The sequence below is a fragment of the Orcinus orca genome, chromosome 12 (genome assembly GCF_937001465.1).
Source record: "Orcinus orca chromosome 12, mOrcOrc1.1, whole genome shotgun sequence".
Classification (NCBI taxonomy): domain Eukaryota; kingdom Metazoa; phylum Chordata; class Mammalia; order Artiodactyla; family Delphinidae; genus Orcinus; species Orcinus orca.
The window spans coordinates 51,931,212-51,949,354 of NC_064570.1; the positions used below are offsets into that span (position 1 = coordinate 51,931,212).

Here is an 18,143-nt window from a genome sequence, read left to right on the forward strand (position 1 = left end):
CCTCTAGAGACCTAAGTGAGAGTTACTCCTTGAGAAATTCTGACACCCCACTTAGCCTGAGCAGCAACTATAAATTCTGAGGGCCACCTAGCTAGCCACTTATATCTGACTTTGCACTCTACTGCCCGGGCTGAGACTGTGAGGGAAGAAGAAGGGTGTACCAACCAGGTCCCCTTCCAGGTCATGCTGTTTCCTGACGAAGCTTGGGCAGAAGCCCCAGACTAAGGATCTAGACACGGATGCTTTTGGATATAACATACACTTTAGAATTTCTGCTTTAAAATTGTTTTTTCTTCCAAGAATTTAACACATTGTACTTTAATGTATTTAAATAGTTTTTCTCTTCACTAATTAATATAGAAATTGTTTAGTACCAAACATTAATTTGTTTTCCTATGTATATTATAATTCCTGCATGTGAAATCTACAGCCTAAATACACTCACTGTGGGAATACAAAGAAGGTAGCGTTAACCACAGTGCTTTCAATTTGCAGTGATTAACTGCAGGACTCAAGACCACCAGCTGGAGAACCCTAGCCCCAACCATAATGAATTCCCTGACAGTCAAGTTACCATACGCCTCTCTGTACCTCATTCTTCCTCAAAATAGGAATAATATTGATAATATTACCTACCTCTCAGGGATGTTATGAATTAACTGTAGTGAGTTAATAGTTGTAAAGTACTTAGAACAGTGTCTGACAGACACAGTGTATGTTAAATAAACTGCATCTTTCAACGAAATCTTGATGGAAAACAATGTTTTCATAGACATGGTCTAAAGTTATTATAAATCAAATGCCTCCTGTATTTTCTTGTCTTATTCATAGCACATGTTATTTTGCCTCTTGACCCCAACTTCAAGATAAAAAACTATCCAACTAGAGAACCAAACTACAAACCAATATCTTGCCAAGCTTAACAGTAACTTATTTTCACTCATTTAACTTCCATACAGGGGAAGCTAAAAAACAAAAGGCACTCGTTAATTCTGTGTTTCATTCTTCCGTGTTAGCTACAGGTTCTACCCGTCCTCGTCTTACCTATAACTTGTAGATGAGAGAAACTGGGACACCACAAACGGACTTAGGATTCTCTGCCTCACCTGTGTGTCTCGGGGTCTCCTGGTACTTTGTCAAAATGATCCCTTGTTATGAAGTTTCTCTATCATTGCTTCACTCCCATTGAATAGGCCAATCCAGGAGACACACAGTGCTGTAAAGACAGCACTAAGCAAGTGCTCATTCTCTAGCATGAAGGCGTCTCATAAACCTGAACGCACAGAGGTATTTTGATGAGGCATTTGCATTGGCCCAACGCAGCTGTGTTTTAAGGGAGCAATAAGTGAGCTAATGAGACTCATAAACAATTGACTGGCCTTTCTTGCCAAAATCCCCACAGGTGTCAGATATTTATACATACCTTATCTTGAAAACTCACTTTGGGACAAGATATAGAATTCACATTTCAATCCTCTCTTGGGTAAAAGTCCAGAATTCATTTTTCTAAAGTGCATATATGAAAAGACACCTGTTGGATATGCCAGGAAATTTGGTATGGCAATAAAGATAGGTTGCTCTTAAGGAAGAACACCTTGCTTTTAGAACACAGGCAATGCTGGACTCTTCCTGAAGGAGACTCCAGAATCATTCTGACGGAGACTGAGTAGACACCAAGTTAGCTGTGTACCCTATATAACAATCCTCTCTGGATCTGTAAATCTATCTAAAAAATGTCAAGAACCACTCATTTTCAGCCTGTAATTTTAGAGTATTAATATCATGTTTACCTATAATTTCAGCGAAGGTTTTCAAATCAATATGTCACAATTGAAGGCCAATCTTTATTCCTAGGTGCCAAAATGCGATAGAATAGCTGAGATAATCTAAGGCTCTAGATATTTTAAATAGAAAATTATTTATGCATAATCCTGAATACATGATTCTCTTTGTTTTAAATGCCACTGAGAAAATAAAAGTTTCCATGATTTTTCTTTTTGTCCAGTATTGGATATAGTTTAAGATGAGCATAATCTGAAGAAGATTTAGAGCCTTTGACGATCTCTATATGAGAGAATAAAAATTCTCATTAATTATTCAGTATGAGTAAAACTTCTTCAGGAGAGAAAAAATTTTCTCCTCCTTCAAGGTAATCCTTATTCTGACCTCAGTGCATTTGGTTAAATCTTCTATTTCTGCACTTAAGGCATGATATGCTACTTTATTCATCTATATGCCCCTCCTCCACTAAATTACAAGTATCTTAGGAGCAGAGGTCAGCTCTAATTTCATTGTTCTTTTCTCCAGTGCCTGATACAGAATAAGTGCTAAGTGTTTGTTGGACATAAGAAACTTCTCTTTAACTTCGGATTGAGAATCATTTCAATAAGATACAGAAAGGAATTTGCTGCCATAGAAAAATGTATCATTAATCCTAGAAAAATGATTCTGTAGGTAAGATTGCATTGCTTTTCATGAACAGGCTCTCTAGATCTTCTATACAGTAGCTAAAACATGAAAGGGAGATTAAACAATCATTTGATAAATTTTTCAAGGTAAACAGAAATGCATACAGTTCAAGATTCAAATAATCTCACCAGACACAGTTTTTTTAATAACTAAATCACTTCTTTCTGCATGGACATTCCTAAAACACAACCAACGCCTTAGGTGAACTAAAAGTTAAGACAGATAAGCGTTTTTAATGTTCATAGTAAGATGGGCATTTTGAATGAATATTAGCAGTTAGAAAATAAATTTCAATATTGAATATCTTTGCTACATGGCTCTAATCATGCATGAATAGTAAAGCAGTGATTCGCTGTCTCATCCTTATAAATAAAATTTATAATTGAAAGCTACAGAAGAAAAAAGAAATAAACCTAAGCCCAGAAGTACTAAAGGTCTCCAAAAGTGTTCACATCACTTGGTTACGGACTAAGACGATTATGACTAAAAGTGTAGAAATAGAGTGGATAAAGTAATATAATGACAGAGCTAAGTGGCAAAGAATTATCCTATACTAAACTTAGACTCCAAAATCACTTCAGGAGAGGGATTTCCCTGGCGGTCCAGTGGTTTAAAACTGTGCCTTCCAATGCGGGGGGTGTGGGTTCGACCCCTGGTTGGGGAACTAAAATCCCATATGCCTTGTGGCCAAAAACCAAAACATAAAAACAGAAAGCAATATTGTAACAAATTCAATAAAGACTTTAAAAAAAAGGTCCACATTTTTAAAAAAATCTAAAAAAACAAAACCAAAAAATCACTTCAGGAGAAATGCCTCTTACTTCAAGTATAAAGTTTATCTTTGGCTTCTTAAATCAGATGTATTAAGACTTTTAAGTCATTGAATGCACAAAGGCCTGCACTTTTACAACTACAAAGGTACTTCCAGTTACCCAAAGGTACTTCAAGTCTTGACAGACCTGGTTACAACCTCTCCTGGACTTGGAGTTGTTTGACTCCACTTACAAAGTACAAAGGGATTTATGAATGCTACCACCATTACTATGCAGACAACGACAATTACAACATCACTGCCACAATCACTCCCACTCCCATCACCTTTCATCTGTCCAGCACCTGCTTCAGGTTGGGCCCTGGGCCAGGTGTTTTACATAGATAGTATTTAACCATCAGAGAGCCCCAGAAGAGAAGTGCTATTGTCTCCATTTTACAGAGAAAGCTGAGGCTTAGCAAAACTTATCCAAATAGCAGAGACAAATTTGAAACTGAGTCTGTCCAACACCACAGTCTATGCCTTTTTCCACTGCAGCGTGCTCTCAGAGCTATTTATTGAGCCTCTGTTATCTTCCAGGCACTGTGCTAGTCATTGTAAATACATATTTAGAAGTCTCCAAAACAATGCTAAGAGGTAGGTCGCAGATCATGAAACTGAAGTTAGAGCAGTAAAGAAACTTCCCCAGGAGCTCACCGCTAGTAAGTGACAGGGCTAAAATTTAAACTCCTGCTTTATCAGTGGTGAAACCACATAAACTTAAAATGTCAAACTCTTGCCTTTGGCATAAGCTAAATAAGGGAAATAACCCAGTATGTATTAACCAGTTTAGATGCAATATTAGGTAAAACAAACTTAGGCTTATCTAGCTATGTCCTTTATATTAGAAAATAATTAAACCTGTTTAGAGTTCTAAACACTAAACCAGCCACAAAAGACTGAAAACTAGAGTCAATTAAGTCACGAAGACTAACACTCTACAGTTCCAGAACGCTTTCAAATAACATTTTATTGTTCTTTTTCTCATGGAATAAAACAGCAGTTTATCCTCACAACACTCTAGTGATATAAACAGGGAGTTAAGTTGTTTTCCCTTTATGGAAGGAAAAGGTCCATGCCAGGACAGAAAAACTAAGGGACTGTTGACAGTCCCAAAACTTGAACCTATGTACCCTGAAATGAGGATGCTCTGCTCTCTGGCTCTGGCTGCATTTTTTCCTCCAAATGAAACCAGGTCTGCTGATTTTCAGAGGATTATGGAGCCCAGCCATCACCTGAGTTTGGCTTCCCTGCAGAGAGCATTAATGCTTGCTTCTAGGTTTCGAGTTCAGTTCAGTTCGTGGGTGATCATTTTTAATTCACTGTACTGACCTTAGCGAAGAGCCCATTTCTAGTCAAAATAACACTGGATGTCTTGATTAGGGAGAATAAAAAGGAAGAACTATTTTCTAGCAGAAAATAAACAATGAAATTACTACTCAAAAGAAAGTATAGGGCTTCCCTGGTGTCACAGTGGTTAAGAATCCACCTGCCAATGCAGGGGACACAGGTTCGAGCCCTGGTCCAGGAAGATCCCACATGCCACCGAGCAACTAAGCTCATGTGCCACAACTACTGAGCCTACGCTCTAGAGCCCACGAGCCACAACTACTGGGCCTGCGTGCCACAACTACTGAAGCTTGCGTGCCTAGAGCCTGTGCTCCACAACAAGAGAAGCCACCGCAATGAGAAGCCCACACACTGCAACGAAGAGTAGCCCCCGCTTACTGCAACTAGAGAAAGCCCGTGCGCGGCAATAAAGACTCAACACAGCCAAAGATAAATAAAATAAACTAAATTTATTAAAAAAAAAAAGAAAGTATAGGCAAGATACTAGTAAGAAAAAGGAGAAACAGCTCCCATTTATTGAGCACTCATAATGTGCCAGTCACTTTTCTGAGCACCTGACATGCATTAACTTACTTATTTTTATAACAATGCTTATTATGTCCCTTTTATGGATGAGAAAACTGAAGCACAGAAAGGATAATAACTTGCCCAGGATGACACAGCTCAGTGTCACAGTAAGTAGAACAGGGATTTAAACCCAGATAGAGAATCCACACTCTGAATAAATTGTTTACAAAATGAAGTATAATTCAAGGGCTTCCCTGCTGGTGCAGTGGTTAAGAATTCGCCTGCCAATGCAGGGGACACGGGTTCGACCCCTGGTCCGGGAAGATCCCACATGCCGAGGAGCAACTAAGCCCGTGCGCCACAACTACTGAGCCCGTGCTGAGCCCACAAGCCACAACTACAGAGCCCGTGCCCCTAGAGCCCGTGCTCCGCAACAAGAGACGCCATCGCAATGAGGAGCCCGCGCACCGCAACGAAGAGTAGCCCCCCGCTCACGACAACTAGAGACAGCCTGCACGCAACAACAAAGACCCAACGCAGCCAAAAATAAATAAATAAAAAATTTTTTAAAAATGAAGTGTAATTCAAAACCTAATAAATGACGGTGCCACTAATGGCTGCTAAGGAAAGTCTGGCCATAGCTCGCCATGCCCTCTCCACACACCAACGTGGTCCCTCTGATGGCAAGAGCAGAATGCACGAGACAGGAGATGAGGCTGACCCAGAAGGGCGAGGCTCTATTTCTATGGAAAATTACATATTAACATGTTTACCAAAACCAAGCTGGAAAAAACCTCTAAGTGTGAATTTCAGGAGGAGAGTCAGCCATGTTCAAATTATTTTATGTAAAGAAAGCAAGCAATGGTCACTGAATTTTAGAACATTTACACTGAAAGTCACAAATATTTGCAGAATACAGAAATCTGACATCAATAAACTTTGAACCATCGTTGGAGTGGTAAAAGCTCTTTTAGGAAGAGAAGCATTTTCCCCCTCCCCAACCCTGTTTTTTCCGTTTCTCCCATTAGACCTTTGCATTTATAATAATGATGGTGGTGGTGGTGGTGGTGGTGGCTTCACATTTACTGAGTTTCTACTTTGTGTCCAGAAGTGTGATAAGAGTTTTACATTTAATCACATGAATTATCATGTGATATTCATGACAGCCTTACAAAGTTAGTATTACTCTTTTCTCCATTTTCCATATGAAGAAACTGAGACTCAGAAAGGTGAAGTAACTTGCGCAAGGTCACGCATCCAGGACATAAATTCACTTTCATTTGCTCTAAAAGCCCACAATATTAATCGTGTATGCCCAGCAGATACGTGTGGCCACCTGACTGTCCCATCGTTATGTAGAAACAAAGGCCACAGTGAGTGCTGCACCTTCCAGCTGAGGTCCACCACCTCCAAATCCTGGACAGAAATGAACGTACAGGGCAGATGGCTCAAGAGAGCCACGTTGGCCAAAGATGGGCCGGAAACCTAAGTGTGCTTTAGCTGCTCTCTTTACTAGAAACAGGTACAATCTCTCAGAAGTAAACAAAATATTTATAAACATGGTATAACTAGAAAAACATCCTAAAGACAGACCAGTAAGTTTAGTTCTCAGGACATTTGTTAGTACAAAGTTCATCATAGTTCTGAAGGAAAGAATGGAATGCTTCAAGACTGAACTAAAATACATGAAGCTCGAGGAGAGAAACAAAGACTCCTATTTTAAGTTTCAATCTAAAACGTATTTGCGTTTGAATAAATTGTTTACAGCTGTGCATTATCTCATTTGATAGATATGAAATGATGTGACTAGGTCAAATAAGAACCACCACTATGGAAGTTTTTAAAATATTTACTGAGGTAATAGGAAAAATGCTTTTATGTTGGATACATCATTATTAAGTAACATATTTTGTTAGAAATTTCAATTAGTAGTTAAGCACAGTAAGTCTTTATGTGGATAAAAAAAATGTCCTATTACAACCAAGTACTACCGGGAATGATAAATATGAGAAAAAATACCTTCTCTCTTAGCACACCTCTCCCTATGCCCTCACACATAGACTGCCCTGAACCACCTGTTCAGGAAGTACTTCTCAGAAAGTACCATATTCTTCCAAGTGTTGGCGATGCTCATAATGCACCTCTGCCTAGACCTTGTTGCTCCTCCCCTTTTCTGTCTGACTAAAGCGCTTCAGTCATCCTCCTCCAGGAAGCCTCCCTAGATCCCCTCCTCTATGCTAACAACTATCATAGCACTTATCCCACTGTTTACTTTTTGGGCTCCTCAAGACACTAAAAAGTCTTTGATAACAGAGACCACTCTCATTGTTTTTGATATCCCAGCACTTAGTTAATAAAATATTTGCTAAATGAATGAAAATGTGTTGCAAATTAAGACTTTTTTTAGAAACAAAGGAAAAATATTCCTACAATGCAAATCTTGCACAATATTATTCTCATTGTTCATAAAGGTGTGTTTTAAAAACACATACAGAAGGATATACTGGATATTGCCAACTGTCCTTCATTAAAAATATTTCACACACCTGTACTCCATAAAAATACTGTTACATCCAATTGATTATTGTTCAACGAATCCATCAGTTCAGATAGTATAATTGAATAATTATGCATAAAGGATAAAATCATCACAAAATCATGGCAAAGAATTTAAAAGCACAATGGCAGTTACACTTTGAATAACTAGGTTCTGCCTGGTTCTCCCACTGATTCCAATGGGGACAAGCCATTCACCCTTTGGTCTCAGATTCTCCACGCATAAAATGGGGGTAACCATTCCTCCCACTTCTTCCTCCATTCGGATCCTCTGAGGACAATGGAGATATAACAACTGCAAGAGTGGGACTCTTCACAATTCAGGCACCACTATCAAGTCTTACAGAATCCCCAGGTGGAGCTCCGATCATCGTTCGTTATGGTAATAACCCTTCACAACCCACACGCTCTCGTTAGCAAGTTGATAGTATAGACTCTGGTGTAGAGTCTTTGCCAGTCAAAATAAAGAACACATGTGTGGGCACAAGTTCCTCTCGCTGGAGCTTGGTCTGAGCTAGAAGCCGCGAGGAACCCGGTCACACGCAGCGGCCACCACATCCCCCCCTTGGAGCCCGTTACGCTCCTGTCGGGGGAAACGACCCTGGGCCTTTCCCCTTCTCCGAGAGGGGTCGAGCGGGCTGACGGTGGAGAGGACTCCAGGGTCAGCGCAGCAGGAGTAGAAAGGGGGCAGGAGGAGGTGAGACTGTTGGGGGGAGGGAGGAGCTCGGCGAGGGGCTTACCTGGCCTCGCCGAAGGACGCCGGGGGCGGGTGAGGAATGAACACCCCACAGTCAGACCGCGGAGGCTGCTGTTTCTTCTTGGAGCGCCAGATATGGAAAGAGGCGTGCTTCTTGGGGGTCCTGGACGGACTGGACTCCCCGTGGTCGCCCTGAGGTGGCAGCGACAGTGGCATCTTCTCGTCTGCTTCCTCCTCCGGCTCCTCGGATGCTGCCGTCTCCGCCGCCCGGCCCTTGTGGAAGAACGCACCTGGGCGCCAAGCTGGCCCGCCTTTCCCAGCGCGCCGTCCGACCCCGCCCCCTGGTCGCGGGACCGCAGCACAGCGCGCCCCCCCACCGACCGCGGCGCGGAAGGCAAGGGGCGGGAGCCCAGGTGAGGTGCGCGCGCCGGAGTCCCAAGGTAGGGAGGACACGCCCCCGGGCCCTGGCCTCGAGGAGCGCGGCGGTCGCGGGACAGCGACACCTACTGGACAGCCTGGGAACCGCGTCTCCTGACGCTGCATCCTCTACCCTAGTGGGAGCAAGAGTCGGGTCGGGTTTTGACACCACCTCTGACGCATGTGCCATCGGTCGTCTGAGGAGTTGCTGGTCACTCTTGGCCTTCGCAAGGCTGGCACGAAGAATGCTAAGCCACGAGCCCCGCCTGAAAGAAGTATGGGGAGAGGCGCATCCCGTGGCCGGGCTGCTCGGCAATTAGAACTCATCTACTCTGCCCTTTAGGTGTCTTGAGCAATGTCATGTGAGGGGTGGCTTCTGTTCCTGTTTGTAATCACGGGTGCCAACTCCTCTCCTCTCCCTTCAAGAGTCTGAAAAATTAATTTGTACTTGCACCTCATAAAGCACAAAAGGATAAAAAACTGAAGGGAATGAGGCATATTCCCCAGTTCCCAAGGGCTTAATAGATCCCTCATTGTGAATTAATGCCAGTCCCACAGGCCTCTCCGACATCTGTTTTACTGTTAATGATTTCCTTTTTTAACCACACAATCCTGGTTAAGTAGCAAAGGGGACTAATACTTAAGCAAAAGAAGTCCATGAGCAATTCACTTTGGGCATTATTGGAGTATAAAGTGCTGAAGAACCAAGTACTGCTTTAAAATTCAATGCAGTACAAGTCCCTCTTACACTGTAATACTTTCTTCTTTCTTTGCTCTTTGAAGACCCAACTTATTCATTCATTCATTCAAGAACATTCATTTTTATTTAATTATTTTTATATTTACATTTTTATCAATGTAATCCTACATATAGTAAAAAAAAAAGCACAAACCATTAAGTATATAACTCAAATATTTACATATTTATGTGGTTGGGGGTATAAAATGTTTTTAAAAAGGACAGTTGACATTGCCTTAGAAAATCCTTCTGTATGTGGATTTTAAATATACCATTATAAAAATATAGAATACTTCCCAAACCACCTTAGTCCCTCTCCTGTCCCCTTCCACTGCCTTACCCCTCCCTTCTGTAAAAGTTTACGATTATTTCAATTTATATCACCAGAGATTAATTTTGACTCTTCTGGAACTTCACTGAAGTGGAATCACAAGATGTACCTCTTTGTCTCTGGTTTCTTTTGCTCAGTATTAGTCTATGAGAATCATCCACATTGCTTCACATAGCAGTTTTTCATTTAAAAAATTATTGTGTACTCTCCCATGATATAAATATACCACAATTCACTTGTCTGTTCTACTGTGGATGGACATTTAGGTGTTTCCAGATTGGGGCTATTACGAATAAAGCTGGTGTGAACCTGTTGCACTATAAGCATCCATTTCTTTTGGATATGTACCCAGGAGCTCAGCCTCTGGGTAACACGGTGGGCGTATGTTCAGCGTCAATCGATTTTGCCAAAAAATTTTCCAAAATGGTTGTATCAATTTGTTCTCCTTTCAGCAATGTTTAAAACTTCCAGTTTTTCTATATTTTCATCAACACTTGATATCAATTTTTTAAATTTCAGCCATTTTGATGGAGGTGTAATGTTATCTCACTGTAGTCTTAATTTATATTTCCTCAAGAAACATTTATTGAGTTTACTGAGTACTAATTATGTGCCAGGCCTTGACTTGGGGGGGAAGGGTTGTTGGTGACTGACAGACACATAGATGATATACGTCAAAGGGTAAGAGAATTAGTAGAGGTATGTACCAGGCCTTATGGGAGTTTGGAAACATTACTAACCCAGCCTGGGAGTTTGGGAGGGAGGAAGAGGAGTGGTCAGTAAAGGTTTATTATAAAAGTAGCCCTTGAGTTGAATCTTATTTATTTATTTATTTATTTGTGGCTGTGTTGGCTCTTTGTTGCTGCGCACGGGCTTTCTCTAGATGCGGCGAGCGGGGGTTACTCTTCGTTGCGGTGCATGGGCTTCTCATTGCGGTGGCTTCCCTTGTTGCAGAGCGTAGGCGCGTGGGCTTCAGTAGTTGTGGTTCATGAACTCTAGAGCGCAGGATCAGTAGTTGTGGTGCACGGGCTTAGTTGCTCCGCGGCATGTGGGATCTTCCCGGACCAGGGCTCGAACCTGTGTCCCCTGCATTGGCAGGAGGATTCTTAACCACTGTGCCACTAGGGAAGCCCCTTGAGTTGAATCTTAAAGGGCAAAGGGATCAGCAAGAAAAAAGGAAGAGAAGGGAAGAGGGAAAGAGGGAAAAGAGAAGTTAAAGGGAAAAAAGAGGACATCTTCTCAAGCACACTTGCTCAAATATTACAAGTTCAGTAATTCATTCTTTCATTCCTGACTCCTCCAAGCAGATTCTTCATGCTATTCCCTTCTACCATCAAGGAATCTGGAACATATTTCAGTTATCACACTGTCCATACCGCACGGACATGATTTGTTTACGTATGTGTCTCCTATTAGCCTGAAACACAAGAACATTTCTCATTTATTTTTACATTTTCAAAATGTAAATATCCATTCATTGAAATAATTAATCAAATGAATTGGTATTTAAACTAACTGGATACCTAGAATGTTTCAGGCACAGATCTTGTAGACTGTTTAGTTTGTAAGAGCAAAGATCACATGGGTCTTTTTTACTATTATATCCCCAGTGACTAGCACGGTGCATGGCACAGAGTTGGCACCCAATATAGATTTTTTTATCTGAGTTATAAGAAATTAGAACTACGTATAGGAGACCTAAAATACAGTACTTGTGATTAATCTAGTGAGGGAAATAGACACTTAAATACAACTTGTACCATAAAACTTGATATGTTCTAACCAAAGTGTTTCACTGTTTTCCAGTCATTGCAAAAGTAGACAAACTTAGGCTTGTTTAAGCAATAAATTAACTTACCATGGCATGTGAGATGGCTCACAGACTATCCCACAAAGCTGGAGAGCCAGACTCTGAAGCCCAAACATGCCCAGCCACTCCTGAGAGCTGGTCTAGCAAACACCACACTTATCACCTCTCCTCAGTAGGGGCTACACACAGGCAGCTCTGCTACTGCCATCCCAAGAATCAAAGACTTGTTCTGATCACTCTTGACCGAAGATCAGCCCCACACCTTGCCCCCTTACACACTAATGCTCACTTCTAAAAAAAAAGTTCCGTTCAGGTACATCTGATTGAGGGAGCTCAGATCCTTTAATGGCTTCTTAGCTGCAAGGGAAATTTGAGATTTCTGGGTTCTACTTCAGAGAGATGGAATTCATGTGGCTCAAAATTTGCCAAACATAACACCGATACTCAAAAGAACCTAGGCAGCCAAAAGCACACAAGATGGTCACTGCCGAAGGAAAGGGCAAAAGGCTATGGGAACACAGAACAAGTGACTAACTCTGGATGGCTCTGGGAAGTCATCAGCAGGGAGGTGACAGGTTGATGAGCTGTGCTGATGAATAAGAATTTATCAGATAGGGAAGAGAGGGCTGGCAATCCAGAAAGGGTAAACAACATGGGCCAAAGCCCAGCATTGTGCAAGGGGCATGTGTTGGTGGGGAATAGTGAGAAGTTCAGTGAGGTTGGATAAAAGGGGATGGGGTGGGGCAGGATGGCAGGAGATGATGCTGGTATGATCAGGTGGGGCCAGATTGCTAAGCACTTGGTGAGCCATGCTTTTAAGGAATTGGGACTTAGCTTTGTAGGCAATAGGGACCCAGCTTACATTTTTTTTTTCTTTTTTTTTGTGGTATGCGGGCTCTCACTGTTGTGGCCTCTCCCATTGCGGAGCACAGGCTCCGGATGTGCAGGCTCAGCGGCCATGGCTCACAGGCCCAGCCGCTCTGCAGCATGTGGGATCTTCCCAGACCGGGGCACGAACCCGCGTCCCCTGCATCAGCAGGCGGACTCTCAACCACTGCGCCACCAGGTAAGCCCAGCTTACATTTTTAAATAGAGTGACATGAACAAACTTGGGTCTTACAACGTCCCTGACTGGAATGGAGTAGCGAAAAACTAGAAAGGTGAAAATATTTGAGGAAGACCAGTTAAGAGGTTGCTGCAAGAGGTCAGGGGAGAGGTGATGAGAGTCCACACCAAGGCAATGGGGTGGAAATGGACTGAAGGGGATGGATACAAAATCATGTAGGAGATGGAATCACCAGGAATTGTAGTAAATAGAGAAGAAGTAATCAAGAATGACAATGAGGTTAGATTTTTAGCTTAGGTAAATGGATGAAGGTGAAACCATTAACTAAAAACAGGAAAGCAGGAGAAAGATCAGGGTCTCTGGGCATGAAAATAAATTTGGTTTTGAACATATTGAGGCTGAAGGGCTTGGAGGCTATATAGGCACAGATGTCTAAGAATTCATTGAAACATATGGTTATGGAGGCCACAGGTCAGGGCTACATACGTAGATTTGGACTTCATCACTGAATAGGTGGAAGCTGATGCTGTGAAATCAGGTGAAATTACCTAGGGCAAATGTGTAGAATAAGGATAAAGGAGGAGCAAGGACAAAACTCTGAGTAACACTGACATTTATGTGCTTTGCAGGTAAGGGGGAGCCTACACACAACAGAGGCAAGACAGTGCAGTTAAAGAGGTAGGAGGTTGTCTGGGGCAAAGTGCATCCCTTTGGCAATGTCATGTGATGCCTATCTTCAAGATTTTATAGATAGATAGAAGCTGGGTCCTCTATCTTATTATGCCCTTTGCACTCTTCTCCCTCTATCCAGCAATCTCAGGTGCATTTAACATCTCTTCTCATTCTCCAACAGAGAATGAGGTCAAGAGGCCAGCTCTCTCTAACCTACACTGATTTTTTATTTCTTTCTTTAGCCTTCTCTTATATTTTCTATCTGAATTTAAGTTGACATTGAGGTAAACTGTAAAAATGCCCATAATTCTCCACTCTTCCCATAAAGAAGTAGAATCCATTTACTCACTCCTTAAATCTAAGTGAGTTATGTGACTTATTTTGGCAAATGAAACATTAGCACATGTGATGCAAGCAGTACTTGAAAAGAACTTGCACTTTGGGGCTTAGTTCCTTGCTTCTCTTGGAATCCTGCTGCTCTATGAACATACCTAAACTAGCCTACAGGATTATGAGAGATGTGTGGCTAAGTCACCCCTATTACCCCCAACGAACAGACAGCAAACCATCAGAAATATGAGTGAGATTATCTGGGACAAGCCAATACCCAGTCAAGCCACCAACTGATCCCTGACACACGAAAGAGCCATTGGAGATCAGCTAAGCCTGTCCCAGACCAGGACTGCCCAGCAGATTCATGAGCCAAATAAATAGTGCAGTTTTAAGCCACTAGTTTTTTGTCTAAAAACATTTGCTTAAAAAAAAACAGTGACCTGGGGCTTCCCTGGTGGCGCAGTGGTTGAGAGTCCGCCTGCCGATGCAGGGGACGCGGGTTCGTGCCCCGGTCCAGGAGGATCCCACATGCCGCGGAGCGGCTGGGCCCGTGAGCCATGGCCGCTGAGCCTGCACGTCCGCAGCCTGTGCTCCGCAACGGGAGAGGCCACAGCGGTGAGAGGCCCGCGTACCGCAAAAACAAACAAACAAACAAACAAACAAAAAAAAAAAAAAAGCAGTGACCTGGCACAAGGTCAATAAACAGCCAACTCAGTTGTGAGCACCTTTTGTATCTTAACCTCAGAGATGTGCAATGAATGTAGGCAATGGAAAAATCCTGAACTACCACATAAAGATTCAATTATTCCAAACTACTTGGTAAGAAAATGCATCTGTTTCTATGAGACAATATATTCTAAATTTTAAACAACTGACTTACAAAATGCAGCTAATTTGTAATTTGGAGACTTCAAAAATGCGACTTGATCTTCCTGCTTGAACAGACCAATAAGCTAGTACCTGTATCAGTTTTCTATTGTCTTTTGCTGCATAACAAACCACCCCCAAATTTAGTAGTTAAATTGAACACTGTCTTTCTAATATACTACAAATACAAAATGTTTATTATATTAAGGCTACTTTGAGGATTCCCTGTTCCATCTATTAAAATTATTTTTAAGTAGATTTTTAATTTATCTAATTCAGCAAAACACTCTGTAACTGATTTAGGCTAAGATGCATCATGTTAGAACTCTAAATAAAACCATAATGCAGGTAATCGTTTTATCTGAGATTCAGTGGTAAGCTACCTGAGGACAGGAACTGTCTGGGTCTGACATGTCAGGCAGCGACAAACCCCCAAATTTTATCCTAGGATATTCCTAGATTCAAGTGGCTAATAGAGTCCTCAGTTGTGAAGTAAAGTTAAAACTCACAACTACTAAAATATTTACTACCATATCAACGAACCAAAAATTTACTTGCTTTTAATCTTATGCAATAGAGTATATACCTCTAGTTTGACATAAAATTTATCTTGTAATTCATTTACCCTATTCTTAGTATTTTTGAAAGGTTCATTTTAATTTCCTCTTGTTGTTACAGCTCTATGGCCATTGTGTAACAAAATGGGAAATACAATGCTGAGCAAGTGGAATACCACAAAGTAGTAACGGCAGGGTGGCATAGTTAAATCTTGTGATTTAGAGTCAGACAGACCTTGGCTGGAGTCCAAGCTCTGCCACTTACTAATTATGTAACTCTGAATAAATTACTCAACTGCTCTTAGCCTCAGTTTTTCTTCTCCAAAAAAAATGGGAAAGGGGCTTCCCTGGTGGTGCAGTGGTTAAGAGTCTGCCTGCCAATGCAGGGGACATGGGTTCGAGCCCTGGTCTGGGAAGATCCCACATGCTGCAGAGCAACCAAGCCCGCGTGCCACAACTACTGAGCCTGAGCTCTAGGGCCCACGAGCCACAACTACTGAGCCCACGTGACACAACTACTGAAGCCCGCACACCTAGAGCTCATTCTCCGCAACAAGAGAAGCCACCGCAATGAGAAGCCCACACACTACAACGAACAGTAGCACCTGCTCGCTGCAACTAGAGAGAGCCCACGCAGCAACAAAGACCCAATGCAGCCAAAAATACATAGATAAAATAAACAAATTTATTTTAAAAAATGAGAAAAATATACTAAAGTAGGAAGGTAAGTGACGTGTGTTAATAGGGAACATAAGAGGATTTGGGGGGATGGAAATATTCATATTCTATATCATGATTGTAATGGTAGTTAGTTACATGACTAAAGCATTTGTCAAAATTCATGGAACTGTACACCAAAAGGTATGAATTTTACTGAATGTCAAGTATACCTCAGTAAAACTTATCTTTAAAAATATAATAATAAAAATTTTCAATGCATGTGAAGTAGTTAGCACAGTGTTTGACACTTAGTAAGTGCATAATAAATGATAGTTTAATATATGAAAATTATGAAAAATTAATTTTTCCATTGTCACAGCAATGATTCTCCCCATAGTTAATAAATTCCTACATCTCGGTGTACTGAATTGGAGATCAAATTCAGCATTCCCTGTATACCTCTTCTGCTCTTTAAATGTTATTAAATATCAAAGGAAAGTGCAAAGGAAATAGTCAGAACATACTTCCAGCTATGGTGCTGAATATTTTCACTTTACAAAGGTCTGTTAAACTCCCATTGAGGGCCCACTCTATGGGATGCAGAGAGATATAAAGACAATACAGGCATTCTGCCAACTTAAACACTTTATATATTCATTCATTCCAAAAATATTTCTTGAAAACCTACTGTGCACCAAGCACTTGCACCTGGCAATACATTTGGGGCTGGAGGAAACACTCACTATCCTTGTGAAACAGTCTTGTGGGAGAAGTGGACTTTAACCCAGGAATTACCCAAATACATATTAAACGTCTCAAAAATAGATACAAATCGATAGCTGGCTTGGAAACATTCCACAAAGAATAGCTGACCTGAAATTCAGCAGAGATGAGAGCAAACCAAGAGTTTTCTTTTTGTGGTGCAAGGAATATGGCAGATAAGAAGGTGAAAGATATAATCCTAGTGGTAGAGAACTTCTTTCTGGGAGGGATTCTCAATTTTGGATTCAAAACATGTGGCCTATGGACAGTTGGGGATATTTGAATATGGATTTATGTTAGATGATGGTATTGTATCAATGCTGGATTTTCTGAGTGTAGTAATTATACTGTGGTTACATAGGAGATTATTCTTGTACTTAGGAGACATGTTGAAGTGTACCTAGATGTTTGCTTATAGTCACAAAACATAGTTGTTCTCCTATCTACATTTAATCAAACTGCTGTGGCATCTGGTGATGCTAATATTACAAACATAGTTGTCATTAACCAACTTTGGGTCCTAGGAGATGCACGGTAAAAATTCTCCCCTTTATTGGTGTATTATTAGTATTAATGCTTGAGCAAACTTAATGCCTAGAGAGGGCTTCCCTGGTGGTGCAGTGGTTGGGAGTCCGCCTGCCAATGCAGGGGACACAGGTTCGGGCCCTGGTCCAGGAGGATCCCACATGCCGCGGAGCAACGAGGTCCGTGCGCCACAGCTACCGAGCCTGTGCTCTAGAGCTGCGAGCCACAAATGCTGAGCCCGCATGCCACAACTACTGAAGCCTGTGCGCCTAGAGCCCGTGCTCTGCAACAAGAGAAGCCACTGCAACGGGAGGCCTGCACACTGCAACAAGGAGTAGCCCCCGCTCGCTGCAACTAGAGAGGGCCCGCGTGCAGCAACGAACACCCAAAGCGGCCAAAAATAAATAAATAAATAAATTTTTTAAAAGAAAGAATGCCTAAAGAGAGTGGTCCATGGGTTAATTATAGACAATCCTCACTATACAGTTTCAGCCTGTATACACGGTTTAAGATTTCTCAATATGTGGCACAAAAACAGACATACAGATCAATGGAACAGAATAGAGTGCCCAGAAGTAAACCAACACACCTATGGACAACTAATCTTTGACAAAGGAGGCAAGAATATACAATGGAGAAAAGACAATCTCTTCAGCAAGTTGTGTTGGGAAAGTTGGACAGCCACATGTAAATCAATGAAGTTAGAACACACCCTCACACCATACACAAAAATAAACTCATAATGGCTTAAAGACTTAAATATAAGACAAGACACCATAAAACTCCTAGAAGAGAACATAGGCAAAACATTCTCTGACATAAATCATACAAATGTTTTCTTAGGTCAGTCTCCCAAGGCAATAGAAATAAAAAACAAAATAAACAAATGGGACCTAATCAAGCTTATAAGCTTTTGCACAGCAAAGGCAACCAAAAACAAAATGAAAAGACAACCTACGGACTGGGAGAAAATATTTGCCAATGATGAGACCTATAAGGGCTTAATTTCCAAAA

At 41.5% G+C, this 18,143-nt stretch overlaps 1 protein-coding gene across 1 annotated transcript in view; it reads right to left on the minus strand.

The window, feature by feature from the left end:
* The window catches only part of CRYBG1 (crystallin beta-gamma domain containing 1), a 206,463-nt gene extending 197,749 nt beyond the window's left edge, over window positions 1-8,714 (minus strand). Inside the window, exon 1 of the mRNA XM_049695279.1 lies at window positions 8,434-8,714. Within this exon, the coding sequence (XP_049551236.1) occupies window positions 8,434-8,606 (173 nt within the window). The 5' untranslated portion in view covers window positions 8,607-8,714. The remainder of the gene's footprint in view (window positions 1-8,433) is intronic.
* Between the last annotated feature and the right edge of the window lie 9,429 nt (window positions 8,715-18,143).